This window comes from Mauremys mutica, chromosome 2, assembly GCF_020497125.1.
Source record: "Mauremys mutica isolate MM-2020 ecotype Southern chromosome 2, ASM2049712v1, whole genome shotgun sequence".
Taxonomy (NCBI): Eukaryota; Metazoa; Chordata; order Testudines; family Geoemydidae; genus Mauremys; species Mauremys mutica.
The window spans coordinates 71,691,046-71,716,868 of NC_059073.1; the positions used below are offsets into that span (position 1 = coordinate 71,691,046).

At 43.4% G+C, this 25,823-nt stretch overlaps 2 protein-coding genes across 5 annotated transcripts in view; one reads left to right on the top strand and one right to left on the bottom strand.

The window, feature by feature from the left end:
* TCEA1 (transcription elongation factor A1) overlaps nucleotides 1-9,229 on the top strand; it is a 61,287-nt gene extending 52,058 nt beyond the window's left edge. For 3 of the 4 annotated variants that reach the window (XM_045004645.1, XM_045004644.1, XM_045004646.1), the window contains one exon: nucleotides 6,343-9,229. In XM_045004645.1, the coding sequence (XP_044860580.1) occupies nucleotides 6,343-6,351 (9 nt within the window). In that variant the 3' untranslated portion in view covers nucleotides 6,352-9,229. The remainder of the gene's footprint in view (nucleotides 1-6,342) is intronic. The other variant, XM_045004643.1, reaches the window with a different exon arrangement.
* A 2,256-nt stretch (nucleotides 9,230-11,485) lies between these two features.
* The window catches only part of RGS20 (regulator of G protein signaling 20), a 50,816-nt gene continuing 36,478 nt past the window's right edge, over nucleotides 11,486-25,823 (bottom strand). The window contains exons 3-5 of the mRNA XM_045004647.1: nucleotides 15,214-15,300; nucleotides 14,031-14,265; nucleotides 11,486-12,403 (exon numbers count right to left, since the gene is read on the bottom strand). Of these exons, the coding sequence (XP_044860582.1) occupies nucleotides 12,215-12,403; nucleotides 14,031-14,265; nucleotides 15,214-15,300 (511 nt within the window). The 3' untranslated portion in view covers nucleotides 11,486-12,214. The remainder of the gene's footprint in view (nucleotides 12,404-14,030; nucleotides 14,266-15,213; nucleotides 15,301-25,823) is intronic.

A 25,823-nucleotide genomic window follows, 5' to 3' on the forward strand; every position in this document is an offset into this window, starting at 1 on the left:
CCAGCAACCAGCCAGCCCTCTGTGCACATACAGAATATTACTGTGGCCCTATTGGGGCTTTTGGGGCCCACCTTCTCAGGCCTGTAGGAGTCAATTACTGTCTTTGCAGAAGAAGGAGGAGGTGCCTTTCTCCTGCAGCTTCACTAGCAAGACCCTGGTCACTGGAATGCAGAGACATGACAGTGGGAGGCCAAATGACCACTTTCGCTATCTAACAGCGCCTTATCGTTGTCCCGGGAAAGAAGTAGCTTTGGTGCTGATACAGGCATTGGACAACTTCAGGACCTTTCAAGAGCTGGGTGCAGGTCATGGACACTTTGGAGATTGAGATGCTTGATCATCCCCACTCTGCCTAGAGGTGGTTGAGTCCTGGAAATGGTGCCATCACCACCAAGTGACTCCTACTACCAAGTAAATGCCTACTAGAGGTCAAAAACAACCTGGTAGACTTCTAAGCAGGAAGATGGGGGAGGAGTGGCACTATATGTTAAAGAAAGTGTAGATTCAAATGAAGTTAAAATCTTAAGCGAATCCACAGGTTCCATAGAGTCTCTATGGATAGAAATTATAAAAATATAACAGTAGGGATCTATTATCGACCACCTGACCAGGACAGTAATAGTGATGATGAAATGCTAAGGGAAATTAGAGAGGCTATCAAAATTAAGAACCCAATAATAGTGGGGGATTTCAATTATCCCCATATTGACTGGGAACATTTCACTTCAGGAAGAAATGCAGAGATAAAATTTCTCGATACTTTAAATGACTGCTTCATGGAGCAGCTGGTACGGGAACCCACAAGGGGAGAGGCGACTCTAGATTTAATCCTGAGTGGAGCGCAGGAGCTGGTCCAAGAGGTAACTATAGCAGGACCGCTTGGAAATAGTGACCATAATACAATAGCATTCAACATCCCTGTGGTGGGAAGAACATCTCAACTGCCCAACACTGTGGCCTTTAATTTCAAAAGGGGGAACTATACAAAAATGAGGGGGTTAGTTAGACAAAAGTTAAAAGGTACAGTGACTAAAGTGAAATCCCTGCAAGTCGCGTGGGCCCTTTTTAAAGACACCATAATAGAGGCCCAACTTCAATGTATACCCCAAATTAAGAAAAACAGTAAAAGAACTAAAAAAGAGCCACCGTGGCTTGGCTTAACCATGTAAAAGAAGCAGTGAGAGATAAAAAGACTTCCTTTAAAAAGTGGAAGTCAAATCCTAGTGAGGCAAATAGAAAGGAGCACAAACACTGCCAACTTAAGTGCAAGAGTGTAATAAGAAAAGCCAAAGAGGAGTTTGAAGAACGGCTAGCCAAAAACTCCAAAGGTGGTAATAAAATGTTTTTTAAGTACATCAGAAACAGGAAGCCTGCTAAACAACCAGTGGGGCCCCTTGACGATGAAAATACAAAAGGAGCCCTTAAAGATGATAAAGTCATTGCGGAGAAACTAAATGGATTCTTTGCTTCAGTCTTCACGGCTGAGGATGTTAGGGAGATTCCCAAACCTGAGCTGGCTTTTGTAGGTGACAAATCTGAGGAACTGTCACAGATTGAAGTGTCACTAGAGGAGGTTTTGGAATTAATTGATAAACTCAACATTAACAAGTCACCGGAACCAGCTGGCATTCACCCAAGAGTTCTGAAAGAACTCAAATGTGAAGTTGCGGAACTATTAACTAAGGTTTGTAACCTGTCCTTTAAATCGGCTTTGGTACCCAATGACTGGAAGTTAGCTAATGTAACGCCAATATTTAAAAAGGGCTCTAGGGGTGATCCCGGCAATTACAGACCGGTAAGTCTAACGTCGGTACCGGGCAAATTAGTTGAAACAATAGTAAAGAATAAAATTGTCAGACACATAGATAAACATAAACTCTTGAGCAATAGTCAACATGGTTTCTGTAAAGGGAAATCGTGTCTTACTAATCTATTAGAGTTCTTTGAAGGGGTCAACAAACATGTGGACAAGGGGGATCCGGTGGACATAGTGTACTTAGATTTCCAGAAAGCCTTTGACAAGGTCCCTCACCAAAGGCTCTTACGTAAATTAAGCTGTCATGGGATAAAAGGGAAGGTCCTTTCATGGATTGAGAACTGGTTAAAGGACAGGGAACAAAAGGTAGGAATTAATGGTAAATTCTCAGAATGGAGAGGGGTAACTAGTGGTGTTCCCCAAGGGTCAGTCCTAGGACCAATCCTATTCAATTTATTCATAAATGATCTGGAGAAAGGGGTAAACAGTGAGGTGGCAAAGTTTGCAGATGATACTAAACTACTCAAGATAGTTAAGACCAAAGCAGATTGTGAAGAACTTCAAAAAGATCTCACAAAACTAAGTGATTGGGCAACAAAATGGCAAATGAAATTTAATGTGGATAAATGTAAAGTAATGCACATTGGAAAAAATAACCCCAACTATACATACAACATGATGGGGGGCTAATTTAGCTACAACGAGTCAGGAAAAAGATCTTGGAGTTATCGTGGATAGTTCTCTGAAGATGTCCACGCAGTGTGCAGAGGCGGTCAAAAAAGCAAACAGGATGTTAGGAATCATTAAAAAGGGGATAGAGAATAAGACTGAGAATATATTATTGCCCTTATATAAATCCATGGTACACCCACATCTCGAATACTGTGTACAGATGTGGTCTCCTCACCTCAAAAAAGATATTCTAGCACTAGAAAAGGTTCAGAAAAGAGCAACTAAAATGATTAGGGGTTTAGAGAGGGTCCCATATGAGGAAAGATTAAAGAGGCTAGGACTCTTCAGTTTGGAAAAGAGAAGACTAAGGGGGGACATGATAGAGGTATATAAAATCATGAGTGATGTTAAGAAAGTGGATAAGGAAAAGTTATTTACTTATTCCCATACTACAAGAACTAGGGGTCACCAAATGAAATTAATAGGCAGCAGGTTTAAAACAAATAAAAGGAAGTTCTTCTTCACGCAGCGCACAGTCAACTTGTGGAACTCCTTACCTGAGGAGGTTGTGAAGGCTAGGACTATAACAATGTTTAAAAGGGGACTGGATAAATTCATGGTGGCTAAGTCCATAAATGGCTATTAGCCAGGATGGGTAAGAATGGTGTCCCTAGCCTCTGTTCGTCAGAGGATGGAGATGGATGGCAGGAGAGAGATCACTTGATCATTGCCTGTTAGGTTCACTCCCTCAGGGGCACCTGGCATTGGCCACTGTCGGTAGACAGATACTGGGCTAGATGGACCTTTGGTCTGACCCGGTACGGCCTTTCTTATGTTCTTATGTTCTTAATCACAAGTGGTCACTGGAAATCCATCCTAGACCCAATATTTCACCAGTGTGGCATTCTCATCTGTTTGCCATGGCAGATAGTGTCAAATGAGGATGTCTGGTCTAAGGGGTACAGGCCCAGTTCCCTTCTGGACACCTTTCTGCTTGGTGGTTCTCATGTCTTTGCACCAATCTCCAGGATCACATCCAAGATTAGACAAGATAAAGCTACATTTATTGTGATATCCCCCACTGGCCAAGGCAATTTTGGCCATCTGATCTGCACGCACACGCACACGCGCACACACACACCTACCTTTCCATGGGTTTGGACATGCTATCACAGAACCAGGGTCAAATTTAGACCCACAGTCGCTGCATGGTCTGTGGTGTAGGCTGTTTGAACAAGGACTGACAGACTGTTTTCTGCAGGCTCAGGAGATCTTTTTACAGGGTCAGAAACTCTCCAATAGGAAGACTTACTCCTTGATGTGGAAAAGGTTTTTATTATGGGCAATTGAGGCCTTAAGACCAAGGATTGTAGTCTTGGTGCTTCTCCGGAAGAAAGCATGACTAGCTAGTAGCTCCTTCAAAGTCCATCTTGTAGCAATATCAGTATGCCGCACTCAGATATAGGCACACTTGGTCTTTTCACATCTTTTGGTATTGAGATCTCTCAAGAACCTTCTCCATACTTGCCCTCCAGTTAGAGAATCTGCTCCCATGTGGAAGCTTAATGAGGTTCTCTTATAGCTGGGGCTCTATCAAATTCACAGTTATGAAAAACACATCATGGACCATGAAATCTGGTCTCCCCCTGCAAAATCTGGTGTTTTGTGTGCTTTTACTGTATTCTATACAGATTTCATAGGGGAGACTAGCGTTTCTTAAATTGGGGGCCCTGACCGAAAAGGAAGTTTCAGGGTGGTCACAAAGTTATTTTAGAGGGGGTCAACTGTATTGCCACCTTTACTTCTGCACTGTCTTCAGAGCTGAGCAGCCGGAGAGCGGTGGCTATTGGCCGGGCGCCCAGTTCTGAAGGCACTGCCCCGCCAGCAGCAGCGCAGATGTAAGGGTGGCAATACCATACCATTCCACCCTTACTTCTGCGCTGATGCCTTCAGAACTGGGTGGCCGGATAGTGGCGACTGCTGCCTGAGGGCTCAGCTCTGCAGGCAACAGCACAGAAGTAAGGGTGGCAATACCATATTATGCCATATTTACTTCTGTGCTGCTGCCGGCAGCTGTGCTGCCTTCAGAGCTGGGCTCCTGGCCAGTAGCCACCACTGGCCTGCTTCAGAAATATACTGATCTCTGAGATCTGTAAGACAGCCTTGTGGAACAAGCCCACTGACCTTTTTTGAAACACTATGCACTTGACATGGCTGCCAGGGCAGATGCCAAGTTCAGAAGAGCAGTACTCCAGTCCCTGTTTGACTAATAGAGCTGAGATTCTTTATTTCCAAAATTTGGAGAAGATACTGCTCTCAGTCACCTACAGTGGGATCCACACTGACACATACTCAAAGAAGAAAGCAAGTTTACTGACCCTACAGTAACTGTAGTTCTTTGAGAAGTTGTAGCCAGTGTGGATCCCACATCCCACCCTTTATCACCAATTTTTCAGAGTCCCCAGCTATACAGATTTTGAATTCTGAGGGGAATGAAGGAGGGTCACCACCTCCCTGTTCTGTATGCCCTCCTATGGGAAGCCAAGGAAGCCAAGGGTGCATATGTGACCCTGATAGACACTGCTATTCAAAAAAACCTCTAATCTTACGTACATGAGACACGTGCACACTTAGAGTGGGATCCACACTGACTACAAAATTGCAAAACTGAAGTTGATCTGTAGGAGTGTAGAGTGTGGGGGAGCACAGCTCCTCTTCCTCTGCTTAGTATCCTCTAAATGGCGTGTGGGAGCCCCATGCCCATACACTTTCCCCTCCTCCTTTTCGGGCCATGTGAGGGCTTGCTCCAGAGCGTAGGGCATTATTTTGGGACTCTGGAGACCAAGGTTCAATATTTCCCTCTCTCACAGACTGTCTGTGCCTCAGTTCCCCTTCTGCAAAATGGGGATAACAGCACTTCCCTACCTCGCAAGGGGTGTTGTGAAGATAAATTCATTAAAGATTGGGAGGCAGTCAGATACTACAGTAATTGGGGCCATAAAAGTACCTTAGCTAAGCTGATGGATATGAAATGGGAACAGAGGAGGAGCTGGTGCCCACGAGTGGGGGAGTTTTGCTAAACTTCCTAGCAGCAGGTGGAGCCGCTGAAGGAGGAAGAGGAGAGACAAACCAGGAGCTCCCTTTAATTGCACTCCTGTGAAGAGACCTGATCACCTTTCAGCTTTTTCTCCATTTCAGTGGAGAGGGCAAGAAGACCTGTTGCTGCCAGATTGCTGGTGGGTAGTGGGGGAAGGGTTGGTGAGAGAGCTCTGGAATTGACTTACACAAATTCTTGTATTTTGGAAGATTATTTCAAAAACTTCTGGTGAGCTACAATGGCCTAGTATAATGAAGACAATACTATAATTAGGGGAAAAAAAATCTTTCTTTACTTAATTGGGCCATTGTACAGTGAATTGTGAATATCAGATTTCTGTTTTTCCCCTAATTCTTACAGTTTCTTCACCCTATTAGGCTGTTGTAGCACCCCAGAAGCGTATATTGTTTCCATGCTAAAAATGTCAGCAGAAGAAAATTGGGAAAATGCCAGGGGAAAGCTTCCTTTGTTTTGTGAACCTTTCTGAAGTTTTATAAAGCTAACCTATATTTTTGCCCTTTTATTTAATGTTAGGTCAAACCCACACTTCAAGGTATTTAATAACCTGTCACGTCTAGAAATTCTTTCATACCAATACAAATGGCTTCAGGACCAAATACACTTTTCTCTGCACTCACCATGGGCAAGTGAACAGAAAAAAGATTTTCAAACCCTGTGAAGATTCTTGAATGTAAGCAAATGCTGTGACTAGTAATTACCACATCTTAGAGCAGTGCCTTCTTCTCTTCCTTCTTGCAAAGAACTAGAAATAAGCTGTATGCAGATACCTCATAAAATATTTCTTTTCTTTTGACAGTTCTGTTAGAAGAAACAACTGTCAAGACACCTGGACCAATATGAAAGAGGATTTTGTAATTAGTTTTAAGAACTAGGCCAGGCATGTAGGTTCCTGCAAACAAGAAACTTTTTTTTTTTTTTTTAAAGCAGCATACATCCCTGGAGTTAACCTTTGGTTTTTGACACAACTTCCTTAAATGCTTTCCTATAGTTAATAGTCAGTAGGGCCCGGATGCTCAATTGTATGGTGTATGTTTAAAATATTTTTTCATTTTTATAAGTAAGTTGACATTAAACTTTTATCAATAAACTTTTGGTAACTGAATTGTTTTTCTTAACTATGTGAACAATGTACTGTATATTTTTTTACAGTCTGAAACATACCCACCAGACATATTTTACCTCTCAACCATGTTAAAAATGTATGAATGAAATTTGTATTGGTTTCTTATTGGCATATTCCTACTAATTTTTGGGGAGGAAGGACAACTAACTTCATTTTAATTATACCAAATCTGCTGTGGTATCTAAATTGCAACTTGTTGGCTCTGTCTGGTTTGTACATACCATTTATGAATTAATGCTTAAATTCTGATCATGAAATTTGGAACTTTGTTAATGGATCTGTTGACCTCTCTTTACAATGCTTGGATAAGTTTGCTTATGTAACCAGCATTGATCAGTCCAATTTATTGTATTGCCCTAAAGCCTGTATATTACTACCACTAGATTTTATTTCTGGAGAAATGACTTAAATAGTTTGTTTAAATTTGATCTCATTGGTTTGTTTTGCTTATGTGTTTGATACCAGAGTTTATTTTAGACTTTGTAAATGAGCAAAGACATTTTGTGGCAGGCTGTTTAAATGACGGTCAGTAAACCAGTTGATAAAAAGATAAAGATTACTTGGGGAAGTAATATTACTTTACATCAATTCATATAAATGGCATTAGTTTCCCATGAACTGCTAATTAACTTTATTTTGATATGTAGAATCATTGATGCCAGTGATCAAACCAGAGACCAGAATAAATCATTAAAATTATGGTCTTTCACCATCCAGGATGATAGAAAGATTTGTTTTATTAGAATCTGTTTTTTAACAGGGCACCTTTTAAAACACTTTGCAAATGCTATTTAGCAAAGAGCCAGCATGGTTAGAGGACATAAGATGCTTACATTTTTGGCAACCTCTATATTTATATTTATATTTATCTAAGCTCTGGGGGTGAGGAAGGTCTGTCCAATCAATGCGTGAGGAATTTGTGGGTAGCTGTAGTATGTAAATCCATTTAGTTTCTGGAGAATAAACTCCTTAACTGGAATGGGCAGACAGAATTTTTCTTTTGCTGATTTGCTCTGTAATGGTAGAGACATGGTTTCAAATGAGGCAGCGTTAAATTCTGAAAACACTTAAGCTGTGAGACCCAAAAAAGAGTGTGCTAAATACTTTAATTTTGCATTACAAATCAAACTTTCCTATTGAAAGAGAAAAATAGTCTATTCTTTTGGAAGGGAAAATAAATGTGGATAAGAATTTTGCTTGTTATAGACACATCTGCTTTTTAAAAAGGAGGAAATTATTCAAATATTTCAAAGGTTATTGCATAATTTTATGGAAAGAATTTGGATTCTGCTTGTTTGATATTTCTGCTCTAATTCAGAAAGATATTTTTAAAATTAAACTGACTTGAAAAGTGAACAGAATAATCTACAATTAAAACTTAGCACGATTGTTTTAATTATGTATCTGAAAATATCTTGAAATTTTTTAAGTTGCCTTAGACAACAAAAAAATGACTTTAATTATAGATGTTTAGTGTCCGTGTGTCTGTCCTTTGTTTTTGGGCACTTCTGAAAGGACAAGTCTAACAAATTGTATTAAGCAAATATAGTCCTTGTGACTTCGGTACCAGCTGGACTTTGACAGCAGTGGAAATCTCATTTAGTTACAGAACAGGCACAGCGTGGTGTGTACGAAGTTCCTCACACTATGTCTACCCTCAACCTATCTCTGCCCTTACATGAAAGGATAGCTTCCCTGGATGATAAGATACGATAATAATTCACTTTCCATGCCTGCTCAGTTTTGTGAGACTTTGCACAGGAAATGCACAAATCACTAAAGCCTGTATCACAGTTCAGACTCTTCTGAGAACTGGAATGAGATATTCTTCATCTAAAGCCCCAGCCAGGAGATAGTAACAGTTTCTGGTACTAGATCCTAGAGCTACTTGGGCAAAACTCCCATTGGCCAAAATGGGACAAGTTAAGGGCCTTAGTCCCTCCTGACCGAGATAGGTTGCTGAATTAAATTGAGTCATCCTGTCCCCATAAAGTTATTGTAGTGTGTTTAGTATAAAAAGTGTTCTCTTTAACAAGTTTGAGACTGATGCTCACTAATAGTTTAAAACTTGGCTGTGTCTTTAGATGAAGAAGTTAAACACAATTTCTCAGGGTGCATTATTAGTTTTTAAATTTCATATTAAGAAGGCTTTAATGGTCATTCTTTGTGTCTCAAAGTGCCCTCTCATATTAGAAAGGACACCTAGATACTGGAACACCATGCTACTGGAACAAATTTTTGTGTGATTTTAAAATGTGTAACCTACAGACGTTTGGTATATTGTACTTCATTATATTGTACTAATGAATTTGGAATTTAAAGTTCAGTCTAAAGCACAATGTGGATAGCATCAATTGATGTGTTGGCTGAGGGGGTCCATGCAATTTTAATATTGCTTAGCAGGTTTGTGAAAAGAACACTCTTTAACAGTATGAATGTTCTGTGGGAGTTATTGGTATATAAAGTACAAACATTTAAAAGCTAGTACCAGTGGAATAGAAGGTTAGTGCAGCTTAATGATGTCCTGCTGCTAGATAAATGCCAGTGCAAACCAGCAATGTTTATTTTCAGGCCAGGATATATTGATCCTGTGATAATGGTTTTGACTTCATTTGTTCTGTATAACTTGTGTAGATATGATCAAATATTTCATATTTCTGTAACAATTATTGCCGACTATAACAGTCTAATTAGTATGTCCTAATTCAGTGGGACCAAAACTTGGCCCTTGGAAAAGGTTAGTATATTTCACCTGAGATGAGTTTATGCATAGTTACGAATAGTGAAACAAAATACAGGGAAAGCTCTTTTATGTGTGATTTAATTAATCTTATTTAATCACATATAAAATTCAGTTAAAATGAAGAAATGCTAAAATTTAATACTTAAGAGATGCTGTGAAGAGGCTTGGGTCCAATATCCTGAAATTGTGTGACAGGAGGGTATGTTTTAACCACACAGGAAACGAATGGAAAGTTTCCTTTAACTTTTAATTTCCCAAGAAACCGACCAGTCTAGCTTAATTGTCCAACTGAAGTGAAATGCTGAAAGTAAAAACAAGCAGTAGAAATGAGCAAATTAGATTTTTAAAATACTTTCACTTTTAATAGTCTGATAAATTAAAAAAAAATTCTGGACAGTATCTCTTTAATTTCAGTAAGTCTCTTTCATTGAGTATAATAGGCTAGATCCCATTGCATTTCATATGATGCACATTTGCTCTGTTTGTCTCCTAGCTCTTAATGAGGCATCTTTAAAAAGATGGGGGAAGCATTAAACAAAACTAAATTGTCAGTTTCATGAAATGACACAGCTTTGAACTTTTCTGATGGACATATCTGATCTCTCTAGCAAGCTGAAAGTGACCTAGTTTAACTTCTTTTGTCATCTCGGTGCTTCTGAAAGGCCTGACACAACCAAATTAATACATAAGTACAGCATATTCAGTGATAGTCCAAGTTCTCCCACTGCTACCTCACCAACATGCCTATTTTGATCTTTGGCTAGTGCTGAGACTACTAGCCAGCATGCCAGTTAATATGCGGTGTAAACTGAAACTATTAATTTGAATATTGTCTTATGCTGTGGATATATCAGTGAACAGGACTGAGATCTCTAATTTGACATAACCAGCCGCCAAATGTATTCTAGTAACAACTAACAGTCACTACTGACTCGGACCAGATTTTAACCAGTGACCTAGAAGAGCTCTTTTTTCTTTTTAACTGAGTCATCCAACCCCGCAAGGCAGCTAGCAGCACTGTTTTGCAGTGTAACTTGTTAAATGTTGTTTAAATCATTTTTTTCAAACTGACGTTAAATGTTGTTGTGTTTTTTATAGAAATAGATGATGGAAACTATTTGGCCACAGCTGTTGCTTACAACTTACCTTGTATCAGGTCTTCTCCCTTGATATTGTTTAGTGACAAAGCTCATTATTTTTTTTTAACTGGATTAACACTGAAAGAGCAAAACATATCTCCTGCATGGTGCATTGAACAAGCAAGGAAATTAGCACATGCCTGAATTTTCCTCCAGTGAGAAGGTGTTTAGTATCATAGTGCCCAGGTGGGAGAACTGCTGATAGGCTGGAGAAAGATTGCAATAGCTTCCTAGAAAAAGCAATGCAAAACTGCCTATATGAATCCCTTTTAAAGAGATGATTTTTCACTCTCTACCCTTCTCCTCTCCACCTCCCTTCTGCTTCACATCTCACTGCATTCATTCAAATCAATACAAAAGAAACTACCACTGAAGGGAATTCTACAGTAAACTAAAATGTATGTAGTGGAATTACGTTAAACTACAGTGTATTTGGCTTAATTACTATAGATTAAGCAACTCTGTAAAAATGGATCTATAAATTGGTACTTAAAGGCAATTTGTTTAACTTCTTCCTAGATTTAGCTATGATAACTAATTCTGGGGTGTGTTGACATGCCATATAGTAATAGGTATGAGGCTTGGCAAAAAGCACTAATCTGCACATACAAGTGCAATATATTAGGGATACCAGAAATACAAGTCGGAAGCTTGTGGAAGAATACTGCTTTGCTTTGAGATCTTCTGAGACTGAATTAATGCCATATCCCTGGAAGCTTGTTTTAACTTGCTTTTGTATGAAGTGTATGAATATCACCCCTGAAGTAAGCAACCCCAAAACAATCTGGCCTGTAATTTAGGATTTTCAGCATCTGTGAACACATCAAATGGCTGCTACTGCAGAGCTCTAGGGACTAAATACTGAAATATTAATTACCATTATTTGCATCTGCCTTTGCAGTGAAGAGAACAACACATGATAATTCTTGTGCTTTATTTATGATTATAAATGCCCAGACTCTTCCCTCTCCTAAATTCTTCAGCTTTTATAAACATTAACAGTATGAACTTACAAATGTTTTCAGCAGACTCTGATAGTAAAATAACACTTTTCAGTAAGAGAATTTTATAGGCAGTATTATTCCAAACCACTAGCTTCCATAAACTTGAGGTTGTTATTTTTCATTGCCATGAGCACATTGCTTATATGTATCAGGTAGCCACTCCAAGACAAGTACCAGCTCCACTTCATAAGTAGTGACCAGGTTGTACTATTATAAAATGTGAGGCTTCAGTCTAGTGTAGCCCAAGTATCAACAGCGCAAGTATTTTTACTGTGGCTGCACAATGGTGGGGGGAAGGGTGAGAGCAGTCATAACTAACAGTTTAAAAAAATAAATTGGAGAGCTCTTTCTTTCTAGAGTGGTAATTTTAACTTCTCCTATAAGTTCATGTCCAAGTACATTCTGCTATTGTAAAAATATGACTTTTTTAACATCTAACTATCTCTACATTCTCCTTTGCAAAGTGTCACTTAAGTTGATCAGAGACTGCAGTTAGCTTGTGGTGTCAGAGCCCTCTGCAGGTTAAAACATTGACAGTCCATATTAAAATATGCCTGAGTTATTTTCAGGTAAATATCCTATTAACTTTAAATTCCCTGTTGGTTGATGTAGCCCAGAGTTTCATTTCTTTTTTTTAATAAATACATTAATAAAAAATATTATGCTTTGATGGATTTCTCAGATAAGGACTGAAGCAAGTCCTTATAAATAGCAGAGTTCATAAACCGTGGGTAGGAGTCTCTGTGCATTAAGGTGTAAATCTGAAGCTGTGCATCATCAAAAGTATGTTGTGATGGTTCCAGCATATTTCGGTTGATAACCTCCCTTACTCTGGAGTCCAGGCTGACCTGTGTATTAAAAAAGCATTCGTTGACATGGGTAATAGCGCACACACTTTTCCAGCTCTACCCACTTAAAGTTTTTTCTCCCTCCCCCCTTCAATCTTCATCCCTCAAACAAAGTGTAAAGGGTCTCAGATATACATAGAATTATCACTTCCAACTTTGGATGCAATTATCTCCTCAAGTAGTGGAATCCTCTCAAAGACAGCCTTACTTTAAACAATACTGTCTGGAATCCTATTTGTGCTAAATTCTGACAGTACAGCTGGAATTTTTGCTCTTTCTGCTTAATAGTGCAGTGAATTTTTATTTTTGTGTGACTAGCTTTCGTTTCCTTGACAATAAGTGGTGTCTGAGGCTGAATTCATAGCAACTGAATTAACCAGAAAGAAGCTGCAACCTGTAGAAATGTTGTTTAAGCAAATCTTTTTACTAAAAAGCAGGCAGAATTAGACATGAATTGCAAATAGTTATATCATGGTAATATGAGAGCGATATTATGAAAATTTAAATTTCAGTGAGGTGGCAGTCTCAAAGATATTGTGTTAACAGCTACTAGATTTCAGTAGTGCTTGTATCTGTACACAAGTAGTGCTTTTTCCACCACTGTGGCTAATAAGCTTTTGGCTGATATTTGAGTTTATAGTCCTTCAAAACAAGAAACCAACTAAACAAACTCAACCTTGTTGTAGTGTAATGTTCAGTGTATAAAATATTTGCCAATATCAGACTGGTAGATAAAATTAGCAGATATACAAAGCTAAGATAAACTTTTATTTATGGTTAACTTTTGCTGTATAGCAGGAGTTCTCAAAACAGATTATATTTGAGCAATTCCTTTATATTTCATAGCAAATTACAGTTAAAGGTTTTAAGATCTCCCATTTCTTTTTTACTCCTAAGAAAAAAACCTAGCTTGTTTGGTTATTTAAGCGAGGACAATGCTCTTTGCCCTGTTATGCCTAGGAATTACAGGTGTCTAACATCAGTGTTTTATGGTACCACATCTGCTGCTTTGTCTGTTACCTGGGAAGATGGAGGATAGTTTCAACCATGGCACCCTGATGCCTTCACTTTTTAAGTCTCCATTAGTAGTAGGCTTGGAAGGATTAGATTTTTATCAGTAAATGTAGGTAAGCATCAATTTCACTGTTTTACACAAACCAAAATTTCCGTCTGATCAAAATTTACAGATAGGCAAAGTAAGAAAAATGCTGCTTGAGAACTTAGAGTTGAATTTAAGGAAATGTCCTTTGTATATTTCGATATGCATGTTGACATTGTGTGTTTTAATAGTTATAAAGCATTAGCTTTTTGAACCCCAGGGTCTGCTGTCATTAAATAATTGTCTGCCCCGACATAATTTTCTGCAACTGTGAAAATGTAAATGGATAAAAATTGAAAAATGCTTAAAACCTATAATATTGCAGAAGTGCGAAAATGTAAATAAAAATGAAGCTTAAAATAGATATTATCTCAGTTATAAACAAACAATCAAATTCTGCCAAGCCTAATTATTAGCAGTGAACGTCATAAGACCTGTATCCCTTGGTTTAGCTGTCTGTCTTTATTCATATTACAACCACCACTGTGCAATGCAGGATTAAAGAATGAGCTGTGAAGGGACACACACCTCTTTTGGAGAAAGGATAGAAATATAATCTTCATAGATTAACCTTGCTTTTTCTTCTATGACACTCTTGTTGGATTCCTGCTTGAACTCCTCACAGGCCATCCAGAAAAGCATGTTCTCTTCACTGAATTCTGTTCGGAGGAACTCCCGGAAAGCATTTCTGCCCGCTGGAGTGACCATTAACTTGTCAAATGACTGAGCCCAGGCATTTACTTCTTCAAGAGTAGGAGTGGGACTTGAATGAGAGAATAGAAAAGGAGATATTGATGCTAGTTACTCAAAATTCAGTCACTAGACAAGACATTTGCTCTCACAGAAAGAAAAAAAAAAAAGTGAGCTTTACGTGAGTCTAATGCATTGTAGGTTGGACAGTTAACTGATACTCAATACTATCACCCTGCTGTGAAGCAATAGTAAACTTAAGGATTGGAGGATTGTGGCAGATAAAATGTGATCAAATGTTCCGATGACTTACACTAGCTTTATTTTAAAGAAATGCCTGAAGTTAATGTACAAGAAAAAACCTTTATGCAACCCCTGAAGATGTTTTCTAGGCTTCAAATGCACAGTTGTCTTTTTGGTTTATCTGTTTGTTTATCTGTTTGGTTTCTCAGTGTTGCCATTACGGTATAAATATGCGTACAGTGAAGGCCAAGACATTAATACATTTATAGCTGTTACCACAAAAGCTATACTCCTATCTTGGTTTGTATAGGTCCCCGTTATAGCATCTGAGCACCCAGGAAAGGATAGAAAAAGTTAATTAGTTACCTGACTAGTGATAGGATCTATGTTCTCCCTTGTTTATTACTCCTTATTTAAAGGTGGGCACTACCAGTTGGATTGGTTAAGTTTTTCACAAAAGTTATGGCAATGAGGGAGGAAAAAATTAGACTTGTAGGAGAATGGGAGATTCTGCCTTTACTACGTTATTGCTATTGTACCACCATACAGTGTAAGCTATCCCAATACAGAATTTTTTTAAAGTATGGGCTTTGGATCAGGCCATGAATTAAAGAGAGGTTCGAGTGGGAATGTTAGTAACATTCAGCTAGAGATGGCTGAGAATTGAATTTAAACAAGTGGTGCATGGATGGCAGCAGGGGAGTAATTTGTGCATTTCAAACCATTTGCCTTGCAGATTTAGCTGTTATATATAAAAGCTCAAAGAAAGAAAAGATACCTCTCCTCACAGTTTGGAATACTCTCTGCTCTGAGTTCATGGGATGTCCTCCTTGCTCTCTCTTCATCTTGATTCCTAACAGTAAGACTGCAAGGTAGCAAACAGATAACTTAGTCAAGTTTATATAAGGAAGAGCTTGAAACTACGTCAAATTGTTGATATTTAATATTCTACACATATTTGGTTTACCTTACCTAAAAGGGATAGAAATTACCTGTACCCTTTTATTTCATAATTCTTCTCGTGCACTGGTTTTACATCAGTGTAAATCCAGCAACCTTAACAAAGCTGCTCCAGTTGCCAGGAGAATTTTGGCTATCCAATGTAGTTTCTCAGTGCAATCTAGAGGGAGTTTGGTATGTGCTTCAGAATGTAAGGTGCAATCCAGAAAACACTAGCATTGTGGACTAGCTCTCTGAGTGGGCCTACTCATGGTAATAAATACTATGCTTAATAGTATATGTCTTTACATAGTGTGGCCAGCATTGTAACTGGGACTGTTCATGGTAATAAGCATTAAACTCAGTATTTGCAGGATTAATATGAGGCTTAAATACATGCCAAAATCTCCCCACCGAGGCTCATTGAAAGCTCTCTCAGCACTCTTCACTAGAAGCAGGTGTCAAGTCCTGTACCTGGTCAAATTCCAGTGTATTAGTAGTAATTTTCTAGCTCACTTAAATTCCCAGGTGCTTTCAGTTAGAGAACCTATCCTTGTTTCTAGACCTAAAACTTCCAAAGCTTGTGTATTTTCCTTTCACAGAGTGGCTGCTATATTCTGTTTTATAGGGGAGGGGGGAATAAACTGATCTTATTCTCCCTCTCCCTCTGTAAAGCACTTTTGAATTTGTCAGGAGAAAAAGGCACCAAGTATAAGGCACTATCCATAGTGTCACTGGATTTCCAGGCTCTTGCCATACCTGACAAACCAGAGAGCTTGATAGAATTTCTGGGGAATAATTTGAAATCAATTTCTTGGTTTATCTTTAGCTCCATTACATGAAAGAAAGGTATGGTTATCACTTAGGTTTACCTATTTCATTTGATCACCTTTTAAACGTATGGCTTATATCTTACCTCCAACTTCGCTACCTGAATTAGTTCTAACATGTTCCTTCCTCAAGCATTTGTCTATAGTCTGCGGAGACCTCCCTGCAGGTCTGTAGAATTTAAAACTGTTAAGGACCAAGCAGTGCAGTTGAAGATTGGGAAGGAGGAGAGATGCTTTGTCTCCTACAAAGTAGTCCACACAGTGGAAAGGTGGAGAACCTTTGCTGGAACCTAGTACAGGGGTCACACTACTCACTGCAGCTCATTTTATGTAATGCCTTCAAATCACTGAGCTTTCTTAATTCACTTTCTCTGTAAAGGGAGAAGCAGCATAATTATAAAGGAACCATAATATCACCTTATCCCCTGGGTCTCATGATTTAAAGAGGAGCGGGGGGAGGGAGGGAGAAGGGCCCAGGGGACCTAATGGTGACCATTGATCCAGTTGGTTTGTTTTTTAAGGTTGTTTTCGCCATAAACAGCAAGAATATGCTTCAGCGTGACATATTTTAGACTGAAAGAGACAAAAGAACAAATGTCTCCATAGGATAGCATTCTGCCTCCTTTGTAATATGCAATATTTATTGTGCCTCACAAAATGGTAGCTACTCCTGCAGAGAGGAAGACTCCCTACAAGTGTAAAAGTGCAGAGCAGAGAGAACAAACTATTTACATAGCTACATCTATCTCAGGCTCCAAAAGGATAACAAGTATGTGACTTAAGTTATAACTGCAGCACAGACTATGGGCATCCAGGCACTGGGACTCATTTCCTAGACCCATAATGGTTCATTCTAATTCTAGTATTGAAAGGGCTGTGAATAGTGAAGTCTCTGCTTCTCAGCCACATGACTCATGTGGACTGTTATTTTTGTTTCTATTCATAATTTTTCAGTGGAAAGCACTTGAGCTATTTTGAGGAAAGACATTCTGTGAATAGGGATTATAAATAGAACATTTAATTGCAGTTTGTTTCGCATTCCTTGCTACTATAAAACAGTTGTTCACAGAAAATTAGAAGTGATTTTAAGGCAGAGAAAAGCTGCTTTGTAGCCTGCACCCAGTTCCCAGGCTATTCTTAAATGGCAATAGGAATTTTAAGCACCATCAAAATTGAGTAATTTCAACACCCCATTGAGGAAATAGCTTGCTTTGTACACTTTATGCTGTAACACTTATGCTGCTTTTTCTGTGCCTGACAGAGTATCAGATAAAAGAGCGGAGGAGTAGTTAACAATTCAAAGGAAATAGTGGGAAGTGAAGTCTATATTAATCCATTAAGTCAGTGTACATGAAGTGCTTTTATTTCCTGGGCAATCTATAGCTATGGGTGTATCTTATACATATACATATACATATATAAGGGGGTAAAACCATCCTTAACTCTTTGATCTTACCAGTGTTATTCAGTTGTCAATCCACTGGAACTTAGAGGCTCATTTACTCAGTGGGGTGTGAAAATTATTCAGTTGGTGGTGTTTTCTTAGGACCAGATCCAAATGTCTCTCAATCAGTCCTTTCGTGTGAAATTGTCTACACTGGCAAGTTACTGCACAGTAAATCAGCTTTCTGCGGTGTAACTCCCGAGGTGTACACATTGCCAAGCCACTTTGTTGCAGCGTTCCAAAAAACTCAACTTGACAAGAGTCATAAGCCTTACAATGCAAAGGCTCCAGTGCTGTATTGGCAGTGTACACAAATTACAGCACAGAAAGCAATCATTGGCCTTCCAAAGTGTCCCATAATCCCTCAAGTGGATGCTCTGCTCATTGTTGTGAACTTGGCTGGCTGCCCTGAAGGCATGTGCCCCTTCCCTTTCAAAGCTCTGTTTCTGACAGCCCTCATGTGCTGTGCTGATCTGCTCTGGGACAGAAAGCAAACCATTACTGCGGAATGCTTGTGCTGTTGAATGTGGAGACTGGTTGCTTTCTGCAGCTGTCTGAATTTACAAGACAGCATGCTGACGCACTCTGTCCCCTGAAACACACTGTGTCTGTCTCCCCACCTGCCATACACACACACACACTCTCCCTGTCCCACATTCTGTCCCCCACCCTCTTCAGTTGAAAAGCAGCTGGCAATGTAGTAGGATGCCCATGGAACAATGGGATTGGGAAACCTGCATCATGTGACACTGTGCCTGCCCCATGAGGCATTGCAAACCCTTCCCAAAGCACCCTGCAGCCAGTTGCACAGTGGGATAGCTACCACAATGCACTGCTCTTTGATGTTGCAAGAACTGCTAATGTGGATGTGCTCCACCATCACAAGGAGTACAGTGTGGATCCACAACAGCGTTTTAATAAAGTGGTATAATTTGTGCAGAAACTTGCCAGTGTAGACCTACCCAAAATGTGTTGAAACTTCCTTTTGCTGTTATTTATTATACTATGCTATGCAGGACCTTGCACGATGGAACCCCAACCTGGTTGGCCTCTAGGCACTACCACAGTGTAAAAGTTTAAAAAATATTAAATGTAAAAAGTAAGTGTTAAAATATTTCCATATTCTCTGATAACTATTGATATAATTTCTGGACTTCTTTTTGTGACTGCAGGGTGATTAATTTGATAGCCGGTATACTTATGTTCTGAAGTCAGGTGCTGTGCAAGCACAAAAAATGATTTTATAGGATATTTTCTCAGTCTGACATATAAAATGTTAACAGAACAATTCCCATTTATAATAATTGGAGTTGCTCAGTTACTGCTTTATACATGCACCAAAGTTCTTTTGTAGGTTGAGGTAAACTGGTGCAACAGAGAGTTATTTTCCAGTAGATGCAGCCATGTATTCTGCTTAGGGGTGTGTGTGTCCAGAACACCGGAGCCAGAGCATTTTGTCTAGCGGTACCTGTAGTGAAGCGGTGCTTGCTCCTCGTGGCTCCCCTTCTCTGGCTATATGAGGTGGCACTGCCTTGACCCCTCTCAGTTCCTTCTTACTGCCCATGGCTGGAGTCAGAGTTCTGTGTGGTTTTCACCTCACAATCCCTTTATTTTTAGTGACTTTTCTAGTTGTATATCATTAATTATTACCCATAGGGCAGTGTTAGTATTAGTTAGCTGTAGTTTAAATATTTCCCTGGTGATGACCTCACCAGGGTTTAAACATCCTGTCATGTGGGGAAGCGATTGCCAATAATGATCCTCCCCTGCCAAAAATGGTGCTTGTTGTGCCTAGGTGAAGCCCACATCAAGGAGTGGTGTTCAATTTGCAGATTGTTCACCAAATGGACTTGGGTGGTGAGGGATCTTCATCTGAAGCAGCACTTGCTTGAACAGACAATGCGGCCTGCTTTGGCACTGAGGCCCATGTCAAATTGGAGGTCACCCTTGAGTTCTGAGAGAGCTAGCACTTTGTGTCCTGGATCTGGCTTGTTTGAAGAGATAGTCATTCCCTGTCGAATGCCCTGAGGAAAAGGTTGCATAGGACTGACTGAAGCCACTTCAGGTCACATGGGGACTTATCTCGCTCCTCCAGAAGGAGCATGGATCAGCATGGATAGAATGCTGGTGCATGGGACAGAGCAGGTCCTGTCAACCACTCCCCAAGTGCTCCTGTGAAAGGAGGTCAAAGACACCATATTGTTGACTCTGGTTCCAGCCCTGGGGCATCCATTGAGTCCAAGACCAACAAGGGCAATGCTGGCACTGGGTGTTTCTGTGTCAGCAGCATAGCAGCCAGCAACAGACCTCTAACTTTCTGTCCCAATCTTGCCCTTGGTCCAGAACTTTGCCAGGGCTGCATCCTTTATAGCTCCATTGGCTGGACGGGCTGTTGACCGTGTGGGACTGTCTGCACCATACCCTGCTGTTTCCCTTTCACAGTCAGTGGAAGTGGGGCTGTTGCTGGGCTCAGCACAATGGACCTCCCTGGCACCAGGACCATCTTTGGCACCACTGCAACTGGTGCTGCCGATGTTACCGTGGTGGCACTCACCACCCTCCACTTTGGCACCATCGGTTATCTCAGTACAATTGCCAACTTTGGGGTCAACGCCGCTTCTGGCACCAGAAACAATGGAGACATGCTTCGTGCTGCCAATACTGTTTCCACTGTCAGCCAAGCTCCCTCTTTTTATTTTGGGCTATACACCAGTTGAACTGGTTGCTTGCACCCTCAGGGCTGGCTCCACTGTTATTCCCTGTAGCCTGGAACTCTTCAGCATCTGGGTTGGGATCTTCTTCCTCTCATTTTCCATTGCCTGACCCTCAGAGGGGGCTGTTCATGGAGTGTTATGGGTACCAGGATTGGCGCTCATCTCACTGTTGGGACAGTGGCCCATGGCCTGGTGCCTACAGGCCATCAATACTTTATATGTACTAATTACTTCTATGGATTCTGTAGGACAATCCTCAGTGGTGGAGGTCCCACTCCTCATCTCAGTTGAAGGTGAGATCACCAAGCAGGTCTGTGGTGGTGACTGTTGATCTGCCACAGGCCCAGGTACTGGTGATCTTTCCCCTGAAAGAGCCTCCAGAATTGTCCCATCTAGGTTCATCAGTCCTGGAGCAGGATCCAGCTCTGGCACAGTTAGCTGCTTCATCTTCATCCTTGGACAATTCCACAGTGCCTGGCTCTTCCTCTCCCTCAGTACAGGAGAATTTCAGGCATACCAGCACCTTTCGCAGCACTTGGTTGCATCCCTGGAATTCAAGTGGAGTTTCTGCAGGAGAACAGGTTAGTGGATATCCTGCAGCCATCTTTCCCTGGGAGAGTAGCCCTCTCTATTAATGATGCAGACCTGCTGAGGTCCTCTGGAGCACACCAGCTTTGGCACCACCTGCAGCAAAGCACATGGAGAAGCGCTACTTCATTCCAGTGCAGGGGTGTGGAAGTTTTTACTCACATCTGTCCCCAGATTCCAGGATTGTAACTGGTGGATAACAGGGCAGCTTTAAGACCCCTCCCAACGATAAGGACTCTGAATGAGTGGACCTGATGGGCAAGAATATTTACACCTCCTCTTCCTTGCGGATTGCTAACCAGCAGACATTGTTGTCCCAGTACAACTTAGTGAATTGAGTGGCTAAGTCTAAGTTTGCAGACCAGCTGCACAAAGCTGTGACTGAGGAATTTCAGTCATTTGTCACCAAAGGCTGCTTGGTGGCTAAGACTTTGTTGCAGTCCATGCTGGACATTGCAGATACTTTTGGCCTGAGTGATGGCCTCAGTGATGACCATGAGAAGGATTTCCTGGCTGCAGAATTCAGGCATTGTTCCCCATGTGCAACAGGCCATAGAGAATTTGCCCTTCAATGACCAAGCACTGTTTTCAGACAAGATGGATGAGACTCTGAACTCTTTCAAGGGCTCTAGGACTACCTTCCAGTCCTTGGGGGTGTATATATCAGTAGTGCAGTGGTACCACTATGGTGATCAACAGTAGCAGCAGCAGTATTGTTCACAGTGCACATTTGGGCAGCTTTTCCTTCCCCCCCCCCCCCCCAAGACAGTGGAACTATCCTAGAAAAGGGCAAAGATTCCATAGGAGGGGAAAGTCAGGTCTGGGCTTTGGTCAGTCCACACATGTCCCCCAAGTACCAATTTTGACTCCTTGGTTCAGAGCAGTGTTTGTCATTGCTCCGTTCTCCCCATTCCCTCCATCTGGGGACAGGCTGACCCATTTCTACAATGCTTGGGGCTTGATCATGCAAGCTGGGTCCTAAGCACTCTCAGATCAGGCTATGCAATCCAGTTCCCCACCATCCCTTCCCGCCCCTCTTCAGGGACCCTTCTCACAAGGTATTGCTCCTCAAGCAGGTTTGCGGTCTACTGGCTTTGGGAGCGGGGGAGGAGTTCTACCAGAACACTGGAGTCATAGGTGCTATTTCTGATAGTTTCTCGTGCTCAAATCCAGGGGAGGGTTAAGACCCATTCTCAACCTTCACGGTGTCAACAAAAATATCAGATGCAGGAGGTTCAAAATGATCACTCTATTTACTATCCTCCCCATGTTGTCTCAGAATGATTGGTTTGTTGCTCTGGACCTTCACCATGTCTACTTTCATGTGGCAGTTTTGCCAGGCCACAGAAAATTCCTTCGATTTGTCATAGCAGAGCACCATTATCAGTATATGATGCTTCCATTTGGATTCTCTTCTGTCCAAATGCATGGTCATCTCAGAAAGAAAGAAATCCACATCTTCTTCTTCGAGTGATTGCTCCTATGCATTCCAGTTAGGTGTGCGCGCCGCGCGTGCACGGCTCTTCGGAAGATTTTTACCCTAGCAACTCCGGCGGGCTGGCTGGGCGCCCCCTGGAGTGGCGCCGCTATAGCGCAGGATATATACCCCAGCCGGCCCGTCTGCTCCTCAGTTCCTTCTTTCCGCCCGTGACGGCCGTTGGAACAGTGGAGCACAGCTCAGCTGACCTCCACTTCCCTAGCTACTCGTAGTTTTCTCTCGTTCTGTTTATAGTTGTAGTTAACTCTGTTTGTTTGTTTGTAGAATAGTATAGTGTATTTATTTTACAGGGGTTGGGGTTTATCCCCTTCCCCTCACCCGGGGCCGGGTCCGATGCCCGGTCCACAGGGTTTTCTAATGCTCGGCCGGCCACAAGCCGCTGCCGACAAGAGATCTTCTCCTAAGTGCCTCGAGGGATCTTACCTCACAGATAAGTGCCGCATTTGTGAGGCCCTTAATCAGTGAAAAAAGGGGAGCGGGGCTTTCGTTTTAAACAGCTCCTGAGGGAGGCAGCTCTTGCTCCTCCGCTCTCAGCGCCGAGCGCTAGTTAGTTTTCACGGCGCGCTCCCTCGGCACCGGACTGCCGGTGCCGCCAAGGCCTCCTGGCACCATTGTCGCTGACTCCAACGTACCCTCGGCATGGACCTCTCTCCTGGAGGATGAAGAGTTACTCCGGCCAGGCAAGAGCCGTCGAGTCCGGTGCTGGAAAGCTCCCCGGTACGCACCGTGGTCGAGCTTGCCCGGAAGCTGCGTCCGAGCCGCCTGCTCCGCAGCCGAGCGCTATGCTCAGTCGGATCGCCCGGCACCGATGTCTGCCGCGGCACCGACAATATCTGCACCTTTCACTCCGGCCAGGCAAGAGCCGTCGAGTCCGGTGCTGGAAAGCTCCCCGGTATGGACCGTGGTCGAGCTCGCTCTGAAGCTGCGTCCGAGCCGCCTGCTCCGCAGCCGAGTGCTATGCTCAGTTGGATCGCCCGGCACCGATGTCTGCCGCGGCACCGACAATATCCGCACCTTTCACTCCGGCCAGGCAAGAGCCGTCGAGTCCGGTGCTGGAAAGCTCCCCGGTACGGACCGTGGTCGAGCTCGCTCTGAAGCTGCGTCCGAGCCGCCTGTTCCGCAGCCGAGCGCTATGCTCCGTCGGATCGCCCGGAACCGATGTCGGCCGCGGCACCGACAATATCCGCACCGTTAACTCCGGCCAAGCAAGAGCCGTTGAGTCAGGTGCCGGAAAGCTCCCCGGTACGCACCGTGGTCGAGCTCGCCCGGAAGCTGTGTCCGAGCCGCCTGCTCCGCAGTCGAGCGCGATGTTCAGTCAGACCGCCCGGCACCGATGTCTGCCGCGGCACCGACAATGCCCGCACCATTAACTCCGGCCAGGCAAAAGCCGTCGAGTCCGGTGCTGGAACACTCCCCGGTATGGACCGTGGTCGAGCACACTATGAAGCTGCATCCGGGGTGCCAGCTATGGTCGAGCTCACTATTCCCTCCACGCCGGAGACAGTGTCCACGGCGAGGGGGCTGATTGCAACGACAGCATCTACGCTGCCTCAACCCCCCGGCACCGCCGGTGGGGGTTACATAGTCGATGGGCAAGCCTGCCTTGATCAGACCACCCTACCTCGGCACCGCACAGCGGCCGTTCAGGGTCGCGGTTCCGCAGATGTTCTCGGTCCCGTCACCGATCTAGGTCTCGGCGCCGTTCTCCCTGTTGGTACCAGTAGTACTTGCAGCACCGGTCAGCATCCCGTTCGCCGATCCGGGACACTCAGCTCCAATCAAGCCTCAGGCACCGCCCTCGGTCGACCGCCCGGCACAGCTTCGGTGGCAGGTCCCATTCTCGGTACTGGTCTGTCTACCGGTACCGATCCCCAGTGCCGCATCGAGCGACGTCAGTTACAGACGGAGACTCTACCAAGAGCTTTCAGCTCCTCCAGGGCCATCCAGCCACGCATCAGTGTCGTCCCGTGCGGACACTTCATATGCGTAGCACTCTGTTTTCCGATGTGCCCTCCAGAGTCTTCGAGGAGACCTATCAGTGGTCATTCTGGACGCCGTGGGTGTACTACCACGCCAGAGGCGTACCAATGATCCCATCTCGCTCCGTTCTCTCCGAGCTCTGGGTGCCAGAGGTGACAATTAGTCGTCCCCGTCCGACCGGTACAGAGCAACCCCCGGTTCGGCACCGGGCTCCCAGATCCCACCGGATCAGGAGGTCGTCCAGGAGCTCGAGCCCACACAGGACCCACTTGTCCCGGGCCTTTCTTCTTCCTCCTCCCCAGATGAGGCGGGGGCAGGAACATACCCCTCCGGCCCTCCTCTAATCGAAATGCGACCAGCCCCTAAATCCAAAGAGGCTGGGCGTGTGGTCTTACTGGGCCATAAGATGTACCCGGAGGGGGCCCTGCAACTTCGTGTAGCGAACCAGCAAGCCCTGCTTATCCGCTACTGTGGGTGGCGGTGGGCAAATTTACAGAGTCGGTTCTTCGGAACTCCCGTCAAGAGTTCGATGCCCTCCTGCAGCAAAGGACGGAGCTGGAGAGAGCTTCCCTCCAGGCCTCGTTGGACGCAGCTGACTCCGCTGCCATGACTCTGGCCTCGGGTGTTGCCACGCGGCGCGTTTCAGGACTCCAGTTATCGAGCCTTCCCTCGCAGCTGCGGTACGCTATACAGATCTTGCCCTTCAGTGGCACAGGCCTGTTCTCTGACAACACTGGCCCTAGGCTGCAGAACCTAAAGGGCAGCAGGGTCACTTTGCTCTCTCTCTCGGCATGCACACGCCGGTAATTCAGCGCCGACGCTTCCGTCCCCAACCTCCGCTCTTACCCTGTGCCTTGACAAGGTCAGGACATGGCCAGCGGGCGTGGCTTACACGGTCGTGGCCATCAATCCGCACCCCAAAGGAGCCAGAATTAGGGTCCTTCTGACCACCAATGGGGCAAAAGCCTACCCATCCTCGCCCCTCCTAAGGACCCCTCTCACGAGCGATTCCTCTGGCAAAAGGTGCGGACGCTCTTCCTCATCGGAGCTATACAGGAGGTACCTAAGGGCGAAACCTATTCCCCTAAGCGAAGGGAGGTCTCAGACCTATCCTAGGCCTGCAGGAACTCAACAAGTCACGATGCAGATGAGTTCCGCATGGTACCCAGGGCGACTGTGATCCCATCCTGGGATCCCGGAGACTGGTACGCCGCCCTCGATATGAAGGGCGCGTGTTTTTCACGTTGCCATTTCTCTTCCACACAGAAGGTACCCTCGGTTTGGGGCCTACCATCGTTATTCCCAGTATACAGCCCTCCCGGTTGGCCTCTATACAGCCCAGGGATATTCAAGGTGCATGGCTGTAATCGCCGCCTTTCTTCGCCACCGTCTGAT